This window comes from Poecilia formosa, unplaced genomic scaffold (assembly GCF_000485575.1).
Source record: "Poecilia formosa unplaced genomic scaffold, Poecilia_formosa-5.1.2 Scaffold28, whole genome shotgun sequence".
Lineage (NCBI taxonomy): Eukaryota > Metazoa > Chordata > Actinopteri > Cyprinodontiformes > Poeciliidae > Poecilia > Poecilia formosa.
Genome location: NW_006799967.1, coordinates 3,458,797 through 3,475,924, shown reverse-complemented (window position 1 = coordinate 3,475,924; position 17,128 = coordinate 3,458,797). Strand labels below are relative to the sequence as shown.

The 17,128-nt window shown below is 38.9% G+C and overlaps 2 protein-coding genes across 4 annotated transcripts in view; both read right to left on the bottom strand.

Moving 5' to 3' along the window:
* map1b (microtubule-associated protein 1B) overlaps positions 1-17,128 on the bottom strand; it is a 42,478-nt gene that overhangs the window by 14,007 nt on the left and 11,343 nt on the right. The window contains exons 5-7 of one of the 3 annotated variants that reach the window (XM_007548936.2): positions 11,653-16,783; positions 11,315-11,544; positions 8,458-10,676 (exon numbers count right to left, since the gene is read on the bottom strand). In XM_007548936.2, the coding sequence (XP_007548998.1) occupies positions 10,521-10,676; positions 11,315-11,544; positions 11,653-16,783 (5,517 nt within the window). In that variant the 3' untranslated portion in view covers positions 8,458-10,520. Of the gene's footprint in view, positions 1-8,457; positions 10,677-11,314; positions 11,545-11,652; positions 16,784-17,128 lie in introns of those variants that run through there. The other 2 variants (XM_007548938.2, XM_007548937.2) reach the window with 2 other exon arrangements.
* On the bottom strand, positions 155-3,903 carry LOC103135918 (pentatricopeptide repeat-containing protein 2, mitochondrial-like). The gene is made up of 10 exons (XM_007548935.2): positions 3,751-3,903; positions 2,716-2,808; positions 2,507-2,636; positions 2,299-2,416; positions 2,125-2,203; positions 1,965-2,056; positions 1,300-1,413; positions 1,132-1,206; positions 925-1,038; positions 155-819 (listed from the first exon to the last, which is right to left on the bottom strand). Exons 1-10 carry the CDS (start codon positions 3,863-3,865, stop codon positions 598-600), a joined length of 1,152 nt encoding a protein of 383 aa, XP_007548997.1. The 5' UTR covers positions 3,866-3,903; the 3' UTR covers positions 155-597.

Sequence of the window (17,128 nt, the reverse complement as noted above, 5' to 3'; positions counted from 1 at the left end):
TTTTAACACAGCATTCTTGGAAGCAGATATAACACAAATACGGTTATTCTTTTTCTTCTTGAAAAAGTTTTAGCAAGACGAGATATGCAGCCAAATACCTGTCAGCAGAACATGAACATACATTTCTTTCAGAGATGGATAATCAAAGGTAATAGGGATGTGCAATGTATCTACAGATTATTGATCTGACTCCAGGAAGAATCATAGTTTTGATTTAAACAATGTCCTTTTCTTAGAGGTACTCTGCAGCTTCAAATAACCATGAGTTATTCTACTTTTTGTTGACAATAAGATCATGTCTGACCTTGCTCCCAGGTCAGACATGATCTTGATCCCAAGATTATGGGAAAATGAAGAGATTTGTGTTGGTAAATTTTGAAAAAGCTCTTCAATGTTTAAAATAAAATAAAAATAAAAGATTATTTCAGTCTTATTTTTTGAATTTAACATTTTTCTATCTGCGTGAGATAAACACCATTGGTTTTCATGATTGTGCTGGTAACAGAGCCCATATTAATAGGGTGCAATAACATCCCGGAAATTTCACATTATAGTTCATCCCCAGTGAGAGTTGATTCTAGGTGTTCGTCTCTGGCTTCACTCCGACAACAGACTGGACTGCAGAGACGTCCGAGTCCTTCGGCTGGTCCTCCTCACCACCTCCATTATAACCGGTTTCCTCTTCCCCGTCGGGACACGGCACAGCATGTCGTCGAGGGTCTCCTGGGTCACCTGACCGGCCTGTTCGAGCTGAGTCACCACCTGCTCCACTTTCATCTTGAATGGTCTGCCTTCACTCCTCAAAAGCAGCAAATCGACCTGAAAACCAGCCAATAGAAAAAAAAAAAAAATCCATATGCCTTAGAACCTTTTTGCATTACAACCTGTCATGTGACAAATCTGACAGCGTTTGTAATCACTTACCACTTCCTTGGAAAACTCTGGCTTTTTCACAAAAAACGACCTACTGGGCGACATGGCTGCCGACAGCACAGAAACAGCCCCTAAAACATCTCCTGACATGATAAGTATCATAACCTGTAACATAAAAAAACACATATAAAATATGCATACTTGACCAAAAACCCCCAATAAATATGTATACAGTGCAATGACAGGCTGCATACTTACTTTAAAGTTTTGACACAACTTGCTGTCAGTGCTCATGATTTGTGAATATATAGAGTGTGCCTTTTCTACGTCATTCTGACACAAAAACAGAAGAGAACAGGGGGTTATTTTTCAAACTATTTGCACGTATTTCTGCAACATCATTAAGAGAGCACAGATTTAACTCACCCGTCTGAGTGCTAATGCTACAGCAAAACAATATGCATGGCGAGTGATGAACTGACCTCTGGTCTGTTCTTCATCTATTAGTGACATAGAGATTCTGTAGCATTCTGCTGTGTTCTGAGCAACAAATAGCAAATAACAAAAAGATCAAACTCTAGACAGAGACACACTTGGGATGGCAAAGTGCTAAAACATGGTTAAAAAAAACACTCGTCTTGCAAAAGCAATAAAACACCATTAACTTTTCCACATTTTGTGATCTGGAACAGCAGATTTAATTTATTATTAGATTTAATGCCATGGAAAAACACAAAGTAATACATTAATGAAACATGCATTCAACTAATTATTAATTAGTCAATATGAACTAATTATGTATTTGTTTCCTCAGAAAAACTGTAATGTCTAAAATTAACTCTACTTAATATTAATGTAATTTTATTTTGGGCAACTGAGGATAAGGGGGTTAATAAAAATGCACACCACACTTTTTAGATAGTGTATTGTCACTCCTCTTCACAATTGTAGAACATTAAATTAGTTCTTTTGCACTGCTTGATCCCATAAAATCCCAGCAAAGAGCACAAATTGTGGCGCTAATGAGACAAAATGTGAAAAAGTTTAAGGGGTGTGAATACTTTTGGTAGGCACTGTAATTTAATCATTACCAGTTTATAGCAGGTAGCAATGGCTAGTGTCAGTGTGTCTTTGTTGAATGGCACTCCTTGGCTCTTCATTGTTCTTAAAACGTCCATAGCGCCTAGAACAACAAACGCTTTTTAGAATATTACCTCTAATGATGCATGTAGGCTGTGACTTATTCCTTACTTTCATATAAGCCTTTAACAAACAACATGTTGATGGCGATGTTAAAAGTGGTTGAATCAATGAAAAAACCTTTCATATCCTGTCCAGAGTAGAAAGAAAAAAAAAACATTAATTGTACAAGTTGTTTCTATTTTGTGTTGTAATTTAATGTAATTAAGGGTTTTGACTTGTTACCTTATCAGTTAAAGTTGCAGCAGCCATTCCCTCCATGCCGAGCTCATAGCAAAGCCTCATGAAAAGTGGGCCAAACTTGAAGTCTCCGTACAAAAGGTTCCGGTTCTCCGCATGATACCTTTTCACATTTCACAAATGGGATTTTTAGTTTTCTAGAAATAGTGAAGGCTTTCAGCCTAACTTGTGTCTGGGACAGAGTAGCACTTACCTATAGATGGCTTTTCGGGCTACTAGCATATCGTCTGGCGTTTGACACAGGTGGAGAAGCAACTTCAGTTCATCTCGCAGAATCAGCTCATTTCTTTGCATCTTCTCTCTGAACAGCTCAATGTAATTGCCTGTGTAGGTGTGTTGACAATTTTAATTTAAGCAAATTTCCACATTAAAACTGAGGCTCAGCATCAAACAGTTTCTCACCAGCTGATCCTGTAACGAGGTGAGCCACAGCAAGCTTTCTTTGCTGGAAATCCTGCAGTTTGATAACATCTTCCGACAACAAATGCCTCTTAGCTGTGGATAGAAATGAGAACAGGTAAAACTAAGTGTGGGCCGTTTTTTGTTGGTAGCATTTCCAGATTAAATGAGGGTTGCAAAACCTGCCTGAATTTACAAGAGAAAGACTGACTGTTTTTCTGTTGGAAAAATCAACAACTGCTATAAATGATGCGGAATATTGTGTGCATTATTAGATGATATTGTTTAGCAAATATTACCAAAGAAAAAGCAAACATATTGCATAAGAGTTATCACTGACTTGGTGAAAAATGTTAAAAATCTGCTTAAATAAACAGGTTTATAAATGCTAAAGTTCCTCAAGGTTCAGTGCTGGGACCCATGTTGTTTCTTCTGCATAACTGATCATACTTGAAACGTTTCTAAACTATTCATTTGTAGTGCTCACAGATGAAACTGAATTATTATGCTTTCTCCACTTTTGCTATGGGGGAAGAGCTGAACAATATTAATAAGTTAACTTAAAATGTGTATTTGTGACAGAATGTTCAAAGGGCCTCCACAAAGGACTGATGTTTGGTAACGCTATGCTGCTCAACATAGTCAGAGGTGAAACGCTTTCAATAATTAAATTAACGAATGTAAAAGATTTCTATATATTATTTTTTTCGAGCATCGATGTTTAAACGACAAAACAGAAGATGATTACTTGTGGGAATGTTTTAAATTCCAGGCCACTTTGAATTGACAGCTGACATGTTTTACAATAACTCCATTCGCCCCAGTCAGTGCAGAACTTTTACAAGCAACTCAAGCCTTTAAGACTTTTTGGAAATGCTAGTATTTCTGAGTTGGTTCGTTTACTATGAATGAACATGTGCTATGCGTTTTCATGGTCTACAACGGAGGTGCTTGCTTTACCCTGTCCTGTAAGTTTCCACAATCATGTGTAGCATGAAACAGGACCGTCGCTGTCGGTTTTCATTTTGTTTCTCTTACCTCCAATGCAGCCCTGGACCCAGCTTGGCCGTAAAACTCCACAGAACAGCCCTTTGCAGGGTTTAGAAAGTAACGACCGACAACATTTAGCAGCTAGTGTCCCCAGCAGCGCCATGACACTAGTCGACCAAACTTACACATGAAAAAAGAAGGGGTGGTATGTGGCGTCGTATTCGAGTTCCGATAAGTAAGTTTACATCGAAATGCTCTGATAATTATTCATAAACTGCCTAAAATAATTTAGAGATTACATTCATATTAAATATATTTTTGAACAAGTAGTACCACAGTAGTTTGACAGTTTCTGTTTTGCAGATAGATTTTGGTATCTTCCAACATGGCGCCACACTCTGCAATGTTAATTTATTTACTTCTCAAACTCCACCTCTAGATGGCGCAGTGATTCTGGTCGTTTCAGAAAAGCATTACAATGTGCACACCGAACATCTGTATGAAATAATAATAATAACCACGTAAAGAGCCATGTTTTCCCTTCTTAATTAAATTGTCCAGATCCACAAAAGCCACATAGCCATTTAAAATGATAGACTTAGATGGTTTCATTGTTTATTTTATTATTAAACCGCAGAACCACATTATTACTTACATTTTAGAGTTTTAGAAAAGAAAAAAAGAAAAAATCAAAACAGCAAATGAATCAAATCTGTACAAAAACAGTATGAATACATTCCCCCTCACATTTAAGGAACATTTAAAAAAATAAACATATTATATTAAAATGACTAAAGAAAAGAAGAAAAAAACTTGTTGCTTTCTTATTTCTTGCAGTGTTCAGTGTTATTCTGTTGTGGAATTTCAAAGCAATGAACAAAACTACACTTTTTTAAAATGATCTTTATGTTTAAAAACATGAATCTGTTACTTATCAATTCTTTTCACTTTTGAGAGCTAATTTAAAATAGTGATGACATTACATACTATTGCAATTGAAAAGCTAGTTCATGCCATGTACATATCTATGAGTACTTTTAAAAGCATATTACTTGATGATGTGCAATAAACTATGATTCTTTTCATGTTCAATATTTTATTTAATACTTTTTTATAGTTTATTATTGTATTATAATAAGCTTATGTCTTTTACTGAAAGTATTTGAATAGACTTAATGATTTAAAAACTATGAAATGGGAAGGTTAACTGTACATTTTGAGCTCAGAGATAAAACGGTGGAATACAATCTGGTACAAATAATGTCGATCTGGTGTAGATCTACTGATACGTCATTACAGGACGCTGCAGGAAGTAGCACTTCCTGCCTTTTTAGGTTTGTGCCCCCACTGACCTGACAAGATTACGTAACAGAAAAGGAGCGTCCTTAAAAGGTTTCTCCTGTATTTTCCTTGTAACGGCTTGACGTCACCATACATTTAAAATGAAACCATGCCTTAAAATAGGTTACACTCTTGCTGTTTATTAGTGCGTATTTCCAGTATGTACGTGTCAAAACTAAAATGTATCGGGCATGTTCAAATAGCTTGCTGAAATCAAACTATTTGAATAATATCTTGATTTTTAAAATGTTTTCTATAAGTCCTGTTACAGGCTTTGGTGGAATTACTATCAATTTTGCTGTCATTTTGAAAAAAAGCATACTGGTAAGTTTTGAAAAGTGAACTCTCTACAGTGGATGCTTCCATAATAAACTCCTATGATAAACAACAATGCAGAGAGAAAGAACTGGGAGGTTCCCCACTGTTGCCGTAGCAACATGATCTCAGCCCATCCAGCTGAGATAGCTCAGCCAATAAGATACAGGTCCCTTGGATAATTTATGGCATCCTGGAAGGTGCATGAGCCTCTTTCTCTCCCAGTTTATCCCTCTGCATAAATATGATTCCATACTAATTGCTCATCTGTACCTAGAGGCAAACAATTCAAAGGAGAAATATCATCATTTATCTGGATATTGTAACACATTAGTGTCTGATTTCCCAGACAAACAGCCAGGTTGAGCTGAGGGACTGCAATTTTTAGATCTTCTTTGATTTATCCTGACATGCACTTCCCTTTGGTTTTGGAAAGCGCCTCGGGTGTCCCGTCATCACTAATAAACGTCCCCACTGAAACGGTTTTGGAACAGCGTGAAAACAGCTGGAGCTGATTGCCCTTGAAAGAAAAAGACAAAGCCTCCGTCTGCAGAAAAACGGAAGATCTAAGTTTGTTGGCAGATGTTTTTGAGATTCACATTGATAATAAATACCTGCTGGTGGATGCTTTATCTAGAGAAAGTCTGGGATGTTGTCTCATTTGTATATTTTTTTTATAATATTATAGCACACAAGAGGAAATAGAAAACAGGTTCACTTAATGTCCAAGCCAGAAGATTGTAATTTAGCTTTTGAAATTTGTAGTAACTCTTATAAAACAAAAATAAATAGAATTACAGTGATTCTCATTACTATCTGCACAACTATTATTTTTGCTTTTTATATCTAAATCAAAATGTCTGTCAGCTTAAAACACACAGGAGCTGCTCAATACATCTCAAATCTATTAAAGCTTTATTACTTCATTTTCTTCTGAGCTCTCGGGGGGCTGGAACCTGTCTTAGCTGTCACCAGGGAAGAGGTGAGCTACAACTTCCACAGATTGCCTGCCTATCACAGGACCAGAGTCATGCACGTGATAAACAACCTACTTTAAGGTCAAACTAAAACTGCCAATTAACCTGACATGCACACTTGGAGCTGCACGAGGAAGCTAAAGTAACAAGGAAATAGCCATGGGCTTGTCATGAGATTGTTATGGTCTGATAGTCTTGATAAAAAAAAAAATAATAATAATTGCCAGTTTCAAGATATGTATTGTAACATGTGAACTCATACTCAACAGTGGCATTTCGAATAGACAGTACACAGCTTTTTTTTTTTTTTAATCGTTAAATTAATAAATAAATGCAGGGGAAGACTTGCACATAGAGGTTTTAAATATTTATATTTTCTACAGTACAAGCTGAACTCAGAAGACACTTTTAGCTCATCTGTCAGCAGTAGTTAGCTGAGGAAATTTAGAAGGAAGAGACATTTTGTGCTTTTTACCAGATATAAAATAAAACTTTATCTCCTGACATTAACTGTAAAATATTTCAATATTAGAAATGTTAATGGATAGTTAGAGCTATCAGATCAAATGTGTATCCTAATTACTTGCCATTCTTTTCAGTAAAATTAATAAACTCATATTCTTGCACGTTTTCTCAAATCAATTTTAATTTCTTCTTTTTCTTTCTCATTTGTCTTTTGTCTATCTGTACTTTATTGTATATCTTAAGCACAGATTCCTCTATATTTACTGGCACCATTGTTAAAAAAACAAAAAAAGTGTATATGCATAAAAAAGCTTACAAAAAATGTATATCTTATTGTAATACCATAATGCTACACTGAAAATTTTTAGAAAAATCAAACTTTTAGAGAACATTTAGAGAAAAAAATCCTCATTTTAAGTTGTTTTCAGTTGAATCACCAGTCACACAATGATTTGGACTCCAAATAAACTGCATGTAAAAGATGACCAAAAGAATGTTCAAAAATCATATTTCTTTTATACTGACCTGATTAACATTTGATAAAATAATCCATTGTTTTAATTTTTTTGTGGTATGAGACTTGACACAAAGTGACACTTGCTTTAGCTTAGGCCGCTATGGCTGGACGATAACGACGATAATCATCTCCATTCTGACCAGGAATGAAGTTCAATTAATGATAACATTACACTAACTGCATTCTGTAAAAGTAGTAATATCAATGCCAAAGAGTTCAAAGTATGGCCCATTCCACCAGTAAAACAAAACCTGTGACTCTGGTTCATGCTACATCTCACAGTAGGAGCATAGATCCATCTGTCTGGCCTTCGTAGCTCAATTTATCAGAAACACTGGAAGAAAAACTCTTCCCCCGGGGCTTCAGTGTCATGTACAGTCAGTCATCGTTGGCCTCATGTCATTAACCTGTCAACTCTTCGGTCCTCTGACATTATACTATTACCAGCCATATAATTTAATTTAAATAGAATAGGAGGGAATGCTCTATAAATCACATTTTAATCACACAGCTGCTATAAATACAGACAAATAGGAGACAGATTGACAAGGCAGACTGGCAATGAACACATTAGGATGCATGGAACTGGGGATTACCTCGGAATTTCATGTCAGACGAAAATTGCTTTAGTCAGTCCTATTCCTCGCAATATTCTTGAACAAGCATTCAGACATTTTCCATTTTTCCATGACACCTATACGCTGTCAGACAAGACGCTGCCAGAAATGTGACATGAATAATAAGTACTGAACATGTCAAGTTGTTTTTGTTTTTTCTCAGAAAATATATTTCCCTGAAATCGAAAAGCTGAAATCGGCCACCAATCAGTGCAAATTAACATCAGCTGGTCAATTGGATATATAAAAAGTTATGACATCACCAAGGCATGTTGAGTAAAACCTAAAAGCTTCTTTAAGATCTTTGCAACCGTTCTGCTGTAAAACTTTCAAATGCTACTGATTGCATTTCTAAACTTGAGACACATTCGCAAAGATGAAAGAACGCCATTTTAATATAAACCAGCCATGGTCAGGATGGTGTTGTAAATTTACTCATTTTCTCCACTCTCTTTGTATCATATGTTAATAAAAATTGGCTTTAAACAATGGGGGCAGGGGGAAAAACTCAAGAAGACAAATCTTTATTCTTTCACAACAGATTTTATTGTGGCTGTCCTTTAATTTGTGGTTACTCTTACATAAGATTTGCCATAACAGGTACTGTAGAGGACAGATAGCACACAAACATCTGAAAGCACTAAGGAAACTAATTGCTATAGGTTACATATGAGTCTGGGGGAAAGGGCAGAAGGGATGCCAGAATCACAAGACAAATATACCACACAGCTGCAGACAAACATTTTTAAACTTCTTCCGAGAGAAAGACATGGTGGGAGAAAAGGCAGATAGAGAGTCAGAGAGAGAGAGCGAAAGAGAAATAGAGGAAGTGAAGGGAAGGAACCAGAGAACAGAGAAGAGAAATGTCAGTTCAGTTTGACAGTACGTTCGTGGTGATGTGGTGGTTTTGAGGTTCCCCTGCGGGAAAACCAGTCTGTGGTGGTATCATGAAAAACTGACGTCATTTAAGAAATACCCAATGAGACTACATTGGATAGCCCAAAATACCAGAGCATGTAATCAGTGTGTGGTTGCTTAAATGTTCCTCCATATGCTGGCCTGTCAGAGATGATTAGTGGCCAGTTTACTGTAAGTTTGATGTGAGTCATGTTTGTTCTTTAAAGTGTCTAGTGTTTGGTTTTACATACTTTTGTCAAAAAACACACAAGCCATTCACTCGCACCTCTGTGTGCTGCCTCCCTGGTGACCGAGATTCTTCGAGAAGTTAGTTTGTTGTCGTTCTCACCCATGTTTTGTTCTTTTTTTTTCTTTTTGGCTGAGAATGAAAATGTATGACACATTGTGCCCAAGGTCGTGTTTTCTGTTACTACGGCGCCACTGCCTTTTGTTGGAATTTGTGTGGAGTACATATGTCATTGAAAACTTGCAAAAATCACTGATTGGGTGCTTCTTTTTTCCCCCCCTTTTCAAAATTAGTCTTTTGTTCTCTCATTGTAATTTCTTGTACGTCCTAAAAGCAATTCTGAGCAAAAACCTCATTAAAAGTAAGAAAAGTTCCAGTATAGCGTAACTCATGCATGCCTCCCAACCACTCTATTGGCCACAAAGCTATTTATAATTATAGTACAATTTAGAAAAACAAGACATTGTAAGGATTATGAAAATATCCTGCTTTGCCAGCTTTACAATGGGAAAAGGCTTTAGCTCACTCACTGATTACATAAAAAAACACTTCTAAGAAATAAGATAAGGTTCCCTTTTTCTTGAATTAGCATAAAATCTGCAAGTAAAACAGATATTCCAAAATTAAAGCCGTTCCTCTACATTTCTTTTACAGACAATAAAGTCTATAAAATGATTTTGTACACACTAGAGTTTTCTGAACCCATTAAATGATGTAAAAAATTAAATAGTCATAAACAAAAGTTTTAATTTACTGTCATAGCTCACTGCAAAACATATTGTTGGCATAGTTAAATAAATAATACAATTCAGCTAACTTAAAAATTAAAGGAAAAAACAGATTCTATTGGTAGCAGCAGTCATTATATTAATGAACAATGATCTCAAGCATCCCAGTCTATTATCATTTCTCACTGTAGCTGTCACCATTTAGTAATTATTGGGTCTTCAGAGTTGTTCATCCAATCAGGTCTTCTACATTCACTTTGACTCTCTAAGGCAGTTACAGAAAGACATTTTTCCTCCCATTTGTTGTAAATAAAAGCTGTTGTTTCAGAACAACAGCTTTTATTGTTGTTCTGCTTGCCAAAAAGCTCTAACTGAATATTACAGAGCTTTATGATAATACAAAAGAATCAATAAGTATTGATCAGGAGACTCAGAGGAAAAAAAAAAAGTACCATCATTATGTGACTATATTAAAACTGGCAAGTCTGGACATTCAGGGGGTGCTGCTGGTTTATTTGGGTTTTTGTCTCTTTGATCCTTTCATCAGGATCAAGCCGAAACATGAAGGCCCTAATCTTCTTCTTTTGGTAACATTAGTTAATGGTCATTACAGGTTTTCATTTCATTCAGTGTTTTTGTGTCAGTTCAAGCTTAGTGCTACATGGGTTTGGTTTTCTTTGAAGACAACACTCCTTTCTGGCATTTAGAACAAGGCTACAGCTCTATCTTACAAGCTGGGAAGGACTCATCTTGCATGACAACTGTGCTGCTGCTGGCCAGAACCATGATGTTCAGCTCCTGCTGCTTGTCGTGGGTCTCCTGGTACCACTCCCTCATCACATCTGTGTCGTGGGTTGGAATTAGAGTAACCTTAAGGAAGCAAAGGGAAATTATTTGATGAGAGTACATTTCTGAATCTGGTCAGAACACTGATTGCAGGTTTAAAGGAACAGTGCATATTTCTGCTACGGGGTTGTGTGGAGTAGTCTTGAGTTGTCAGTGACTTAAATGCAATGGTCAGCACCTCAAAACCTCAAAAGTTTTGTACTTGTTCGTTTTTATCATTAAGTTGCTCTGAGTATTATTAATCTCTGAATTTATTAGCAAGGTTGTCATGAGGCAAACACAAAATAGTCTCATTGTATGATAAGCAAATAAAAAAAAAAATCAATATTGTGCAGGACGATGGCAAAAGCAAGGAATATAAAACCACAAATTCAATGTATGTTTTTCACTTTCAACTAAATCATTTGCCATGATTTTATTGCTTTCTAATTTACTTAATGTTCTCATAGAATATTTACTGGACAATTATTCTACTTGGAATTTATAAGACTTTTTTTAATGTCAGGTTTTCACCACAGGTAAGATTCTGATGAATCTTAATTAGTCGAAGAAAATCTTTCTTCAAAAACAAGTTTTTTAAATCAATGATGAATTTGTTCCAATCTTTTACAGGTTTTTAGCACTGGATATATTTACAAGCTCACTGGTTACTTAAAACTTACCTGCATGCCGTTTCCCCACTGGGTTTTTCCTTCAAGTAAAGCATCCAAGACGGCTCTACTGGGTTCCTGAGCTGATTGATTGTTGCCACTGACTACATAGTAAGAGGAGCGGACACGTTTAAAGAATTCAGCATCCACATTTTTGGCACTGCAGTGATTAGGAATGTAAACCAAATCCATGTACACAGGAGGGCAGTTGGACAGAGGTGGCACTTTCCCACTTCCGGTACCTGAAAAAGATTTTTGGTTTTTGTCTTAGTCAAAGTCTCAACTGCATCAAATACTGTATGTACAACAACACAAGCATAAAAGACGATCTTGTTTAAAAGAATACCCACCCAATGCAGAGCTTTTCACACCTTTGGATGCAGACGTATTGGTTGCATTTTTGACATCTTTTCCTTCTCCAACACCCTTCTTTGGAGAAGCAGTCTTTGAGTCCTTAACCTTGGACAGACCACTCTTCCTGGCTGGCGATGAGGACTTTTTCAATAGCTTTTTCTTTCTGGTCTTGTCTCCGCCATCTGTATTTGCATTGTGAAGGTTTTCTTCAGCCTTGAGGGCTTCTGGGTCCACCATACAAACATCATGATTACCTGAAGTTGGAGCAGAGTCCCTGAGTGCCAGTGGAGGTGGATCAGCATGCCTGTATGTCACAGTTCTGTCGCTCGGCAAAGTTTCAGAGTCATCTTCAGAGTCAATGTTTGCATCTGCTGTGATGGAAGGGCACTCTTCTGTTCCTGGAGGTACGTCTGAGTCTGTCTGTGATGGGGCAGATTCACTGATGGATGTGGGTGGAGTATCCTCACATTGCTTGGCAGACAGCTTACCTCCTGGTGGCGGGGGTCCACCACCTGACTTGGCCAGGGGCTTCTCCTCATCCAATGTGTTTTCTTCATTAATAAAGTATTCTAGAGGGTTTGGGTTGATGAATGATGGTGACAGCTCAGTCTTGGGGTGACGGTACTCACAAGATTTCACAAGGCAAAGATCAACATCTGTCTTGGATGGAGCACAGAAGCTCTTTTTAAGGGAGTCTGGTTCCCTAGAGCCACAGGGAGAATTAAAATCGTAAGGCTCAAAGGAGAGAGGTAGTTCTGATGGTGAAGGAACTTTTGGACTTGTAGAATTCTTTTCAAGTACAGAGTCATCACATTTGAATGGATTTGTTTCTGTTTTGGGGGAAAGAGTATCTTCTTTTGGAATATTGAAAGATGTAGATGGGGAAGGAACTTTGGGAGGTGATGGTGACTTGTCAAGTTTCTGCTCCGAATCCATTTTGGCTGTGGTTTCCGAAACTGGACTAATGCTCGTATTAGCCAGGGGACCTCCTAACACTGGGGAGGGTTCATTGGAATGGGGAGACAGGGTAAGAGATGAGGCTTTTGGGGTGGATGGAGACTTATCTGTCTGCTCCACAGCAGAATGTAGGTTCTCTGTCATTTGACATGGAGCTGTAACAGAAGACTGAGATGCATCTGAAGGGGTTGCCGAAGTGGCTCGGGCTGAATCACCTCCTTCAAAAAGCAAAGGGTTTTCTGTACATTTTGGTTCTCTAGACGCCTTTACCTCTGTTACATCTGAGGGACTGTAGTCCACTTCAGTTGGACCATTTTCAGTAGCATGAGAATTGCTGCCCAGTGACTGGTGCTCTGGAGATTGCTTACTGAAATCCAGGGCTAAGGAATGATCGGGTGACTCCTGGCCAAACTCTAAAGACATAGTGGAATGCTCTGGAGATTTTGTGTCCTGCGTCTGCACTTTGCTTTTAGTCTTAGGTGAGATTTCTGGGGAGATAGACATTGGCCTTGGACTATCTTCCTTAGTTGGTGATCCCTCTGCCTCATGAAAGGTGGTTGGAGTCTGAACCACTGAGACAGACAAAGAGTCATCAACCTCTGTTGAGTGAGGTGAGCCTACCTCAGCATGCAGAGAAGGAGAACCAGTAGTTGGTTCTGGCAACGAACTAGTGGCCAGAGAAGCTGTGGATGCTGAGGCTAAGTGTGAAAATGTATCTTCTGCAACCACTTCTTCCAGGGGAGTTTCAGACTTGTCTGATGTAGTGCCCTCCGAAATAGACATTTTACTCTCTTCTTTAAAAGTTGTAAAAGCACCGGAGTCAGATTCATGTTTGTTCAGTGGCGCTGAGGACAGCAGTGAATGGCTGATCTCTTCCTGTTTCTTAGCCTCTGCATCGATGGGTGATGACTCCTGTGGGGATTCAGGCTCAAGTACAGATGGGCTTCTTGGAGCGGAATCTGTCCTATCTACTGGTGATGATTTTTCTACTGCTGGATCATTAGGCTCAGAAGTAACTCCACTGTAGGACTCTTCTTTATCACTTGTGACATCCACAATAATTGGACCCTGTGAGCTGTCCTCTGAAAGAGGTGGTAGAGTTTCTACTTTCTCATCAACTGGTGACTGATAGTACGGTGTGTGACCAGAGGACTGAGGCGAACTAGCTCCTTCCAAAGGTTTGTCATCAGGGCTCTTGTAGGAATCAGCTGTGGCTTGGGTGCAACTTGTCAGGGTGGATGACAGTTCTATTGGAGCAACCATCGTTGAAGAAGGATGAATGATGTTCTTAACCTCCACTGAGGGAGATCGAACAACAGGAGATGTTGTGGAGACCGAACAAAGTTTGACTGAGTCATGCCTTTCATTTGACTCTTGAAAAGTTGGAAATTCTTCAGCTATTCCACCTGATGGAAGCTCTTCACAAAACAGATCCTCTTTTAGAGGCGAAGGGGGGGATACTGTTAAAGCAGAATGGTGGTAGTCTTGGCCTTCTGTGACGTCACTCTGAGAAAAACCTGTACCCGGTATATCTTGAAGTGGAGAGAGGTTCTTTTTCTCAAACTCTGCTGACTCTGATTTCCCAAACCTTTCAGCGTCCTGCGATGGAGATCCTGTCTCGTCATTGGGTGTTTCATCACTCAAAATGTCCCTGGGAGTCAACATCTCATCCATGGGAGTAGGCAAACTGGAGATTTCCATAGTGGACTGCGTGTAACCCGATGTGACTGTATACTCTTCTGGTGGCTCATCTCGGTTCTCTTCATCTGAAGTTGTGAAGCTCTCAAAGCCAACAGGAGGAATTTCATCACGGGTGCATGCAGCAGGAGAAACTGGGGAAGACACTTTGGGTGAAGCTGATTCAAAGAGCTTTTGCTTCTCTGTTGTGTCAGGACTTAGATGCTCCTCTACTACATTTTTATTTGTGATATCATCATTGTCCTCCGCTTCATCTCTTTGTTCCGGTTTATCATATTTGGCTTGGAGCTCATTTTGGTGGTTATTTTTATCTGATTCTGCTTCCTGTGGCTCATAAACCTCCTCAGTCTCTCCCTTCTCATCATAGTTCCCTCCCTCAGATGTCTCCTCCAATACAGTGCCCTCATCCTCGAACTTCTCACAAGCGCTGCCATTGAGCTTGCCTTTCAGGACTTGCTCATCTGGAGTCCCTCCACTGTCACCTTCTGCCTCTGTTGTTGTTATGCCCTCATCCACAGACTCTAATCCTTCAGGTGACTCTTTGGTTTGTATCACTTGTTCGTTTTGGGCCACCGAAGCCAATTTCTCATCTTGCTGAACAGTTGCATCATCCTCAACAAACTCTTCAGCTCTAAGTTCCTCAAAGTCTTTTGTGAGGTCTTCTGGGGAGGACATCAGGAATCTTTCTGCCTCTGGGTCTTCTGCAACAATGGCAGTACTTGCTGCTAGTTTGTTTTCTACCTTCGTTTCTTTTTTTATCACCTTTGACTTTCCTTTATCTTTTAACTTGGAAGGAGCTCCCAGATCTCTCTTTGAAGAGTCATCCTTTTTCAGTGGCTTTGGTTTTAGATTCTTTTCCTCACCTGCATTTGAAGTCTTTTTAACATCTTTGGAGAGTCTTTTTGCATCTTTCTTTTGTTCTTTCTTTTCTTCCTTCTTCTCCTTCATTGGAGAATCTCTTCTTGTATCCTTTTTTATAACTTTCTTTGCCTCGTCCTTCTTCATTTTTTCTTCCTTCTTAGCTTCATCCTTCCTTGCTACTTCTTTTTTAACCTCTTTTTTCTTTTCTGCTGATGGTTTGGCCTCCTTTTTAATTTTTTCCATTTTAGACTTTGCTTCGGATTTTTTTTCAGGAGTTTCATTTTGTCCAGTTTGATCTGCATTTGCCTTTGGTTCTTTCTCCTGTGGCTTTGCCTTTTCCTTTTTCAAGGGGACCTTTTCCTTTTTATCTATCTTCAGTGTTTTCTCAGGAGTTGATTCTGTGTCTGTCTTTGCCTTCTCTGGTGTTTCCTCCTTTGAAATCTTCCGCATGGCTTTGCTTGGTGATGGCTTTGGGGTAGACTTTAGGCTCTCTTTGCTGTCTGTTCTGTGTTTCATCTTTGCTTGCTTCAGTGTTGGTGTGGATGGGGTACTGGAAGGCATAGTTTTTTGAGTGACAACTGGCTGTTTCAAGAACTCTAAATGCTTTAACTTCTCTAAGCCTTCAAATATGTGGTCCTGGATGGCATTTCCAGGAAACAGAACCCGTACAACCTTATCGGAGGGGTTTGTGGGATGCCACACAATGAGTGAAGAGATTGACGTCAAGTAGGAAAGGGGGAATTCAGACTCTTTTCCATTCGGTAAAAGAATGGAGGTAGTGTCATTTTCACTTCCTGTCCACTGCTTCATAAAGTGCTGCATCTCCTTGCTGTTTTTTGAAGGACTGAGCACGTACATTTCAAGCCTCCCAACACCCATTTTCTGAAAAAGTGTGATTGGTTCTATGGTGTTTCCTACAGGCTTCTGCAAAGGCTCGATTCTTAAATTTAGCTTGTTGAGGAACACCTGAGTGAATGCTGCCTCCTCAACATTCCTACGCACTTTGTAATCAGGTTCAGGGTTTTCCAGGTTCTCGGGAAAATTCACAAAGACAACGCCGATATCTGGAGAAATCATGTTCTTCACCCAGTCACTGTTAGCTGTCGAACCCTGCGATTGCTCCTCCTCAAGCTCTGCCATTTTCCTCTGTAGCATACTGTTGATGCCTGGCAAATTGTCTTCACCAATATGAGTCAAGAGGATGGAGTCCACCCGATCTAGATGTCTCACCAGCTTCCAGAAGCATGACCTCCTGTCGGAGCCGCCGTTAATGAGCATGTTGAAGCCATTTACAGCAAAGAGAGCAGAGTCTCCTCGACCACCGGGGAAAATATAACAACATGGCTTAGAAAGTTTGAGAAATCCACCTGATGTCGGGGGCTCCAACATGTCAAAAGGAGAAGGGATCTCTACTGATTCTGATAAATACTCGGTGAACTCTGAGAGACCCTCCATTTCTGGGAGGATGAGAGCCGAGTTTAGTTTCATGTTGATGAAGTCCTGTAGGTTGTGTTTGTCCAAGTTGGAGTTTTTCCAATCTCCTTGTTCAGGGCAGGAGAGTGTAAGGTTGGCTTTGTTTGCTGGGGGGATAGTGCTGAGTAATTCACCAAGCTGTGCAAGGAAAAGAAATAAATGGAGTTTTATTTTCGAACAAGAAACCAATCCACAATGCATACCTCAGTAAATCTTAAAACTAACACTACATATCTTTTTCACAAACATTTGAATTTAGACTACGTCTGATCCTCCAACTATGACCTATAGTTTTTTTCAACAGTGTGTGCTTGTGTAAGTTTAATGTCACTGTTATACAGAGTATGACTGTAAAGATTTTTGGTGATGTTTGGGAAGTGTAGTGATCAGTTTTACTGTCAAGCTACTGTTCCTGGTTCCTGACCTACTGTCATACAGTGTGGTCTGAAATGAAAAGTACACATTGTTATCACTGTCATGGCC